At 36.2% G+C, this 10230-nt stretch overlaps 1 protein-coding gene across 1 annotated transcript in view; it reads left to right on the top strand.

The window, feature by feature from the left end:
- The first annotated feature begins 5179 nt into the window (after nt 1-5179).
- The window catches only part of LOC107707740 (neurotensin receptor type 1-like), a 33656-nt gene continuing 28605 nt past the window's right edge, over nt 5180-10230 (top strand). The window contains exon 1 of the mRNA XM_016511827.1: nt 5180-5848. Within this exon, the coding sequence (XP_016367313.1) occupies nt 5180-5848 (669 nt within the window). The remainder of the gene's footprint in view (nt 5849-10230) is intronic.

Raw genomic sequence — 10230 nt, 5'->3', positions numbered from 1 at the left:
TGACAAACCGGGCCCTGTTTTCAAAATTGTGCTTAAGCAATCGTAAAAAACTGTAATTGGAGTCCATTCAAAAAAGGCTGTGCATTGTGATAAAATATTTGATTATTATTATTGATTACATCAAATATTAAGCAACATGTTTCTGCTCATGTCTTACCAGTGCAGTGGCCCTTTTTGAAGGGTTCTGAAAGCATGTACTTTATTAAAAAAATAATAATAATAATAATAAAGTATTTTTATGTATAGAGGGAAAGCCTCCAGGATGTCCTTTGCTACAAAACTAAATAGCTACAAACATGTAAACACTGTTGCTCATGAGATGCAGTGCATAAGAACAGTCATACACTGCATAACACTCTTGTTCACAGATCAATAATAAGGTCTAATATGCCTGCCACATCAGTCAGAGGAAAATTGCAATGGTGCATGGCACTTCAGGAGGAAATTATAGAGCTCCCATTGGGAAACTTCCTTTCAACCAATAAAATAACATGCTGGCGACACAGTGACAAATGTTCAAGCAATCAACAGTTCTCAAGACCTGAGTTGATGTTGATGGGATTTGAATATTTATGATGGGTTGCATTGTAAGAACACTTGACTTCAGGACTTTTAAATTGAGAAAGACTTTTGTAATCTTCTTGAGAGGTGGCTAATTACGAAAATATGTTTTGACACCTATGTTTTCCCATCCACGTCAAGAAGACCACGCACTTATGTGAAGTTGAGTAGAATGTGCTATTTGTTTCATAATGTTTTCATTAAACATACAAGCACATACAAAACAGTAAGTGAGCAAATCAGCGTTAACTACAGCAGCAGACTCACATTTGGCATTCACAACAATGGAGTTTCTGCTGTGTAAAAGAGCTGCAGTGCTTTGTAGAAAATAAAGTGAGTGCTGGGTTATGCCACTTTTAATAATGGCCATAAATTACAAAATGGTTATCAGGAGTGGGCCACTGAGAATTATTACAAACTTGATCACTGGGAAATCTACTTAACATGAGAAAAGGGGTCACATTTACATTTAAATGGTAATTAATCTACACGGAACTGAGCAAAACCACAAAGTGTAGCTATACACTGCATAAAACATCTGGATTCAAATTTAGTGAACTGCTGTAGACATTCTCCTGCAATATGATAGATGAAATGAATGGGACATTAACTAACACACTGAAATGAATGTGGTATTTTTTTTTTTTTATCTGCTTTTATCATCTCATCAATTTTTGAAATATGTTTGGTTTGGTTTGTTTTTTCTTCCTCTGTTCTTTTCTGCTTGTGCATGATTTATGATTGTGGGAAACAAAAATTATTACCAAAAAGGAGAGGGAGCGGGAGGAGAGAGTTAACCTCAGGAGTCATGATTTTATGGAAAGCCATAATGAAGGCATGCAAGTGTAAAGAATAACAAAATTCAGCATGCTGTCTTTCAGACAGATCCAACGAAGAGCCTATAAAGACTGTTTCTAACTCTGAATCCAGATTTATGATTTTTGGTTGTAATTATATTGTAATTATAGCCATACTTTCTGACCGTTCTATTAATTAGTTAGTTAACAGAATGGATTTTTTTTACATTTAAATTAAATTACAAAATGTAATATTTAGTAATGCAATACTTATTCCACATGTTGCATGCTTTTCACCATCATAAATTTTGTATTTGATGTTGATGTCAATGATAATTTCTAGAAATAAAAAAAAAACATTGAATTTAAAAATGCTGTAAACTCTGTTTAGACATAATAATTGAACTCTAATTATATCCATAATTTTGCTAATATAATTTTATCATTTTTGTTACAGGTACAATTTGAACATTGATTTTATTAACATACTGGCACTATTTAACATTGTATTATATTATAATGTTAACGTGCATCACTCATCATCACAGCATAAAGTTTGCATTCAAATGTTTTGTATGTTAAGATAAGTCAAACTTTCAATTAAAACAAACTGCTATGGCATGCTATAGCATTTTGAAAAATGGCCAAATGTAAAAGCATGATTTACATAATGTCACAATTAATGAAGATGAGACAGACCACATTAGAAAGGGGCTCATCTTCATCCTCCTTGCGACAGCCAGAATTAGGGGCAGGTGGTGAAGAGATTTATTAATCAAAGGACATTCAGAGACCATTATTCTTGAGACAGGAGATAATGTAGAGCTGACGAAAGAGACCACAACACTGAGACCAGTCTGACGATAAACGCCTGCTCATTCCCATCCATCACCCTCTATCCACCTCATTCCTGACAGGCCTGACTCATAATAGAATTATATCTTCATTACACTAAGTGATGGGCAGTTGTTGTATAGAATTAAATGCCATTAACCTTTGAACCTTTTCACTGCTCATATGTGTAGGTCATTAATTATAGTGGCACTTGCTGACATATCTCAAAATAATAAATGAATAGGTATTTGTTATTTATATTTAAATACTATTCAAATTATATATAGACATGCAAAACACACCAGTCATGTTGTCTGAGGTAAGGCCACAAAATAATAAAAGCAGCCACCCAGAACACAATCTGTATGTACCACTACACTCTGACAGATGCTTCTGGGGGAGTTTCTACTATACAAGCCATCATTGCCAGGGTTATGAACTTTAGTTTTGTCTTTTTCTGTAACATGTCTGCCTGTTTTGTGTTTCCATTGTGTTTTGCTTCGCTCCCCGTGACCTAGTTTTCCTTGGTTGCCACCCAGAACACAATCTGTATGTACCACTACACTCTGACAGATGCTTCTGGGGGAGTTTCTACTATACAAGCCATCATTGCCAGGGTTATGAACTTTAGTTTTGTCTTTTTCTGTAACATGTCTGCCTGTTTTGTGTTTCCATTGTGTTTTGCTTCGCTCCCCGTGACCTAGTTTTCCTAGGTTGCCCTGATTAGTTCATTCTGTTCACCTGTGTTCATTCTATTATGTCATTAGTCTCTCTCTTGCGTTTGTATAAATTCTCCCCATTTCTGTTCTGTCCTGGGCTGCATTTCTCGATAATGATTGACCTTAGAGCTTAAGAACGTTTTCTACGAATCATTTTACGGTCGTCCGTTATTGTTTCACGTGCGTTTCCCAAAAATGCACTTAACGCAATCGCATGTAGCTGTGCTTTAAGTGCTACTTAGGAGTCGCTATCTGTCCACATTAGAAAGGGGCTCATCTTCATCCTCCTTGCGACAGCCAGAATTAGGGGCAGGTGGTGAAGAGATTTATTAATCAAAGGACATTCAGAGACCATTATTCTTGAGACAGGAGATAATGTAGAGCTGACGAAAGAGACCACAACACTGAGACCAGTCTGACGATAAACGCCTGCTCATTCCCATCCATCACCCTCTATCCACCTCATTCCTGACAGGCCTGACTCATAATAGAATTATATCTTCATTACACTAAGTGATGGGCAGTTGTTGTATAGAATTAAATGCCATTAACCTTTGAACCTTTTCACTGCTCATATGTGTAGGTCATTAATTATAGTGGCACTTGCTGACATATCTCAAAATAATAAATGAATAGGTATTTGTTATTTATATTTAAATACTATTCAAATTATATATAGACATGCAAAACACACCAGTCATGTTGTCTGAGGTAAGGCCACAAAATAATAAAAGCAGCCACCCAGAACACAATCTGTATGTACCACTACACTCTGACAGATGCTTCTGGGGGAGTTTCTACTATACAAGCCATCATTGCCAGGGTTATGAACTTTAGTTTTGTCTTTTTCTGTAACATGGCTGCCTGTTTTGTGTTTCCATTGTGTTTTGCTTCGCTCCCCGTGACCTAGTTTTCCTAGGTTGCCCTGATTAGTTCATTCTGTTCACCTGTGTTCATTCTATTATGTCATTAGTCTCTCTCTTGCGTTTGTATACATTCTCCCCATTTCTGTTCTGTCCTGGGCTGCATTTCTCGATAATGATTGACCTTAGAGCTTAAGAACGTTTTCTACGAAATCATTTTACGGTCGTCCGTTATTGTTTCACGTGCGTTTCCCAAAAATGCACTTAACGCAATCGCATGTAGCTGTGCTTTAAGTGCTACTTAGGAGTCGCTATCTGTTTGTCAAGTGCTGAAATGTGACCTTATAGAATGGCTCGTAATTGTAGTACACACGGCTAAGTGCGATTGTGTTAAGTGCATTTTTGGGAAACGCACGTGAAACAATAACGAACGATCGTAAAATGACTCGTAGAAAACGCTCTTAAGCTCTAAGATCAATCGTTATCGGGAAACCCGGCCCAGATAAAATGCTGAAAATATTTTTTTTGGGCTATTTTGCAGTCTACTAAAAATAATACCTCAAGTCTGCTGCCTTGAATTCTAAGTAAAATCTAAGTGGTGCAAAAGTGACAAACAGCAGCAATGAGTAGGTCTAAAAAATTATCTTAAATTAAATCCAAAATTCTCTTAAAGTTAAAAACAAACATTCTTCCAGTAATGTAAATAAAACGTTTGTTTTAAAAAGTTTTCTGGTCTTTAATAACATTATTTATACATTGCTTATAATGGTTTTCTCAGACATTTTTGTTGGATGTTAGTTTTTTTAATATCTTACTACCTGTTCCAGTGGGAAGTGACATTACCACTGTACCCATTTTCATCAATTGATAAAAATGTTAGCAAAACATTCTTACAACATACGTTTGTTAGCTTGCAAATGTCACCAATTTTTAATTAAATTAATGGAGAAAACTCTAAAAACTTAAAGTAGAGCAGAAATTATTGTTACAAGTTGGAACAGATGGAAACAAATGAACATTTTATAGTACTTCAGCTAAAAAAAATCTGACTTCAATATCCAACATGTTTCTAAACCTTATATCCAGGACATTTCAACAAAGCACTCAGAACTGAGACGCTCTTTCATATGTTCAAGGTTATAGAGCAGTCTCACATAGAAAAAAAATACACCAATCGTTGAATGACACTGCGTCATTGCTCAAGGTTTGCGTTCGCACGCCTCCTCATCATATAAAAGCCTTTGAACGTCTCGCTTTCGCAGACCTGTTAGAGTAAGTTTAGAGCAGTGGCCCCAGTCCACCACAGCATTGCGCACAGTTCGCCAAATGTACAAATGTGAAAAACTTAGCAAGGAAAACGTTGTTTAATTTTACCATCGTTATGTGTTGATGTTTAAAAACTAACATGGAGGTTAATACTACGCTATCAGGACGCAACTTCATAGACTTGCGCATTTTAACGCAGAAACTTCTCTCTTCGGCGAACCGGTCCCAGCAATTTCTGGACAATGAAACGGAAAGCGTCTCCGAGGAGGATTTGGACGTGAATACAGACATCTATTCTAAAGGTTTTGTCACTGTGATTTATGTGGTGTTGTTTGTAATCGGATGTTTGGGGAACTCGATCACCCTGTACACACTTCTCACGAAGAAATCTCTTCAAAACCTCCAGAGTACGGTGCACTATCACCTGGCGAGTCTGGCCATATCCGATCTGCTCATCTTGATCCTCTGTATGCCCATTGAGTTATACAACTTCATCTGGATTCATCACCCGTGGGCTTTTGGCGAGGCTGTTTGTAAAGGGTACTACTTTCTGCGGGACGGCTGCTCGTATGCGACGGCGTTCAACATCGCCAGCCTGAGCGTGGAGCGCTTCATGGCCATCTGCCACCCGTTCAAGGCGAAGAGCATCATGTCACGGAGCCGCACCAAGAAACTCATCAGCGCCATGTGGGTCGCGTCTTTTCTCCTGGCCACTCCGATGCTTTTCACCATGGGACAGCTACTGATAAAAGACGAATTTATATGCACCACTATCGTGTCCTCGATAACCGCTAAAACCGTCCTACAGGTGAGCGCGCACAGCACTTTTTCCATGATTGGGACGAGTGGAGCATTTTCTTATATTTCTGTATAAAGCCGTGGTTATAATTGCGTTTTGTCTTATGCACGAGTAGGCTAGCAGAAGCTTAATTGTCTAATAAAAAGTAACAACCTGTTGCGTAGTAGGCCTATCTCTCAATACCTGATCATTTTAAAACGTTGTCTACATCTAAACATTGTCACGGGTTTCCACCATTTAATTAGTGACAGTATTTAAACAGTGTAAAATGTTAAATGTGCACCCAGTAATTTGTTTCCACGTAATGAATAAAAAGCACGTTTTAGAAATAATGTAGACTCACATAAGATACAATCTCCATTCGTATCAGTTTTCCAGACAAAAAGCTGTTCATCACATGACCAGCAGCGTCACTAAGCTACTACTACTACTAATAATAATGTTGATTTTACTTTCTGAAAGTTATTAAGTAATTTTACTGCACAAAGCAGAAAAATACATCTAAACTAAACAAGCAACTCAACAATATGATAAAAACATACACTGTATGTACAGACACACACAGCATAACACCCAAGCTTGAGTAAACAGCATTGCTTAAAATGCTGGTATGGATCATGTGTGCCATCCACCAGACAGAAATGAGTGTGAGATAAAAAACTAAATGTCTAAACAAGCAGTCCAACATAACACAGAAGTCCAAGTTGACAAGATGTCAGCAAGTCCAGACATGCTGATTCGCCAGTCCAAACAGAATGGGTACGAGTGGAAAAATAAAATGTCCAAACAGGCAGTCTCTGCTGGATTGATGAAACAAACCATGATGACCCCGCAGCTCCAGTACGCAGATCGGTGCAATGCAACAGCCAGCCGAGTACCAGGCCAATAGATGTCAGTGTTAAGTTCAAAACCACTAGTACTATTGGAACAAATAAAACAAAAACACACATAGTATATCTTTAAAATATGTCGTTTTTTACCTTATTTCTTTACCTTCTTAAGCTATTTCTTTTTAAACTTGGATCTTGTCCTAGTTAGATACTTTTGTTGATTTAACCTAATGCAGTTGGGTTGATTCAACCATATTTAAAACATTTTGCAGTGTATTGTGTTTTATTCTAAACCACAAGAGTAGTGGTTAAATTATTTAATATGCATTATGCCCCTTTGATTATTTTGGAATTGCAAATGAAATGTTGATGTCTTGATTAATCAAACACATTAAAATGGCAAGCAGCAGGGTCCCTATTGCTTCCGTTGTGAGCACTGATGGTCATGGAAGTCAAAATAAATCAGTCATTCAAATGAATTTAACTATTGCGGTCTCTTGAAAATATTACTGCAAGTCTACCAGAACCCATATCTGTTAGTTTGAGTAGCAAGTGTCAGGATTTGCTCAAAAATAAGGATATGCTATCTTACGAAAATGGAAAGCACTTACAGTGCCCTAAAGTAAATCCTGATTGCCTGGAAATAGAGACATTATGCTTTGATTCTTGGAAAATTGCCCTTGCAGTCCTAAACCTTGCGCCTGCCTTATTCTTTTCTATTACACAAGTGAATCTAATTTAGATTGGAACACAATCCATTTACAAGGACAGGAGGTCTCCTGTTTGTAACACTCAGCTCTCTAACTTTCTATATTAAAAAAAAACAAAAAAAAAACAGGTAGAAGCTGATAGCAAGCACACCTGTGGGGTTCTAGGCAAGAAAAAATACATGAAAATTAAACTTAATTCTATATGAAAGAACATTACAGCATGCAGTACTTGAAATTAATGTAGATAATTGGAACTCATAGCACAGCGGACACAGTCAGTGAGTCACAATCTGAATCAGACGGAGTACTGTGCATTACTGAAAAAGAGGGGACAAAACAAGAAAATCGAGAATATGGATGCACATTGAAAGAGGCAAAGATGCAGAAAACGTGGAGAAATGCAAAAACAGAGAGATTCAAGAGCGAATGAAATAGGGATGAATTGATTCTGACAAATTCCATCAGTCATTGAGTGTGTGTATCATCCTGAGATCTTCCAGTCAAAAGAATGATAGTTGCAATAGCGGCTGTTTGCTACAGGACAAACAGTTTATCATGTTTCAATCTTGGCAAATTGGATAGCACAGAAAACCCCAAGATGTCCTTTTTCATATACAGAAGGTTTCACAGTATGAAAAAATGATCTAGTTTTATGTATTGCTGTAGCAATACCTGAAATTCAAGTGCCCTGTGGGGCTCAAAATAGCAAAAAAAGAACACATAAATGGTCTTTTACTGCTTTTGGAGATGTGGTATAACCTCACCACAAAAAGTGTAAACTGATAAAATATGTGTTACTGAAGTGTTTGTGTTCAGTAATGGCTTCTTGAATATGAGCATCTGTACAGGTGCGCTGAACCTTTCACCCCCTTCTGTTTGTTGTTGTGATCTTTCTTATTGCACAGTTTGCACCTGAAATTAATCTAGTACTGCACTTGAAAGTACATGGATACAAACATACAAATAATGTGAGACTGACATATATATATATATATATATATATATATATAGCAGCAGACAGTGCTGTTGGCGAGGATAGGTGGCTGATAGCTGATATTTGCCTGGCACTGTGTTTTGGCAGATGTTTAGAGCTCGTCTCACCATAAAGAGGGGGAGAGAAGTGGGGTTGAATCAAAGTTTTCAGCTTCTGACACTTCACCCCTTCATTCAACAGTACAACACCATTCACAAAGCACAGCTTTCTCAATTCAACACAACAGGACACCTGCAAGAAAGACATAGACACAAAAAGATTTCACTGTTGAGTGAGCTCTGACAAAACATTTTGCTCAAACAGATTTATTAGAAATGCGTGCATTGGTTTGGGTGGTTTATGGAGATACAAATTTGTATAATGACATGGGTATGACAGAGGTATTACAATGTGAAGGTGGTTTATGAGAACACTGCCAGTCCCAGTAATTCAAATGCTTAAAAACATACTAAATGGTGTTGTTGTTTAGTTTTTTTTTATCTAATAATGCACAAAATTTTCCGTGACGGGTAGGTTTAGGTATATATAGGGTTGGTGTAGAAAATATAGTTTGTACAGTATAAAAACCATTACGCCTGTGGAGAGTCCCCATATAACACCAATACCAACATGTGTGTGTGTGTGTGTGTGTGTGTGTATATATGTATATGTATGTGTGTATATATAAAACACAATAAAAATAAAAAAGGGCCAGTACATTTAATGAGTTTTTTTTTACTTTTAAAAAGAAATTAATACTTTTAGATTAATACTTTCTATTTGTCCAAGAAAAAAAAAATCTAATTTTCCACAAAAATATTAAGCAGCAGAAACTGTTTTCAGTATTGATAATAAGAAGAAATTATTATTTAGCATCAAGTCAGCATATTAGAATGATTTCTGAAGGATCATGTGACACTGAAGCCTGGAGTAATGATGCTGAAAATTCAGCTTTGCTATTGCAGAAATAAATTTCATTTTGAAATACATTATAATACAAAACAGTTCTTTTAATTTGTAATGATTTTTCACAATATTACAGTTTTTACTGTATTTAAAAAATAATAATTGCAGCCTTAGTGAACATAAGATACTTTTCAAAAACATTAAAAAATCTTGATATTACTCACTTTTGACCAAAAGTGTATATTTATTTAGGGTTTTATAGTGGTAACTTGAAATATTAATTAAATATGTTTTAATATAATAGTTTTTAAAACATTTACAGAATTTACGTTTACTATATTATTTTGGACTTTTGAGATAATTATTATTTTTTCTATTGATAGCCCTTGTTTTTAACAGTAAAAAATTGTTATGTAATAGTGTTATGAAAATAAAATTTATTTCTCCTTTCTTGCAGTGTACATGTTGTATCTTTTGACAGGTTTCCTTTTCACTGTTGCCTTTATCTATTAGTATATATCTATTATTTAATTATAATGACTCCATGTTTATAATATTGTTTATTTAAGACACATTCTAATGCAGTGATCCTCAAATCTGGCTCGCGAGATCCACTTTCCTGCAGAGTTTAGCTCTAACCCTAATCAAACACACCTGAGTTTGCTAATCAATGTCTTCAGGATCATTAGAAAATCACAGGTATAGTTGTTTGATTAGGGTTGGAGCTAAACTCTGCAGGAAAGCGGATCTCGCGAGCCAGATTTGAGGATCACTGCTCTAATGCATTTGTCTCAACTAAAATCATATCAAAACTAGCCTAGACAGCCCACCCAAAAATATCTATGTGCTCCTAAGCACAACCGGAAATAAATGTAAGATGACACATGTCAGCGAGCACAGTAAAGATAGAGATGATGTCTGTTTGTGTCTGTCCACACATCAGTATATCTGCTGCTGAGAGAGAGAGAGAGA

Source organism: Sinocyclocheilus rhinocerous, unplaced genomic scaffold (genome assembly GCF_001515625.1).
Source record: "Sinocyclocheilus rhinocerous isolate Xijiao unplaced genomic scaffold, SAMN03320098_v1.1 scaffold565, whole genome shotgun sequence".
Classification (NCBI taxonomy): domain Eukaryota; kingdom Metazoa; phylum Chordata; class Actinopteri; order Cypriniformes; family Cyprinidae; genus Sinocyclocheilus; species Sinocyclocheilus rhinocerous.
The sequence above is the reverse complement of the archived record's forward strand: the minus strand, read 5'-3'. Positions and strand labels throughout refer to the sequence as shown.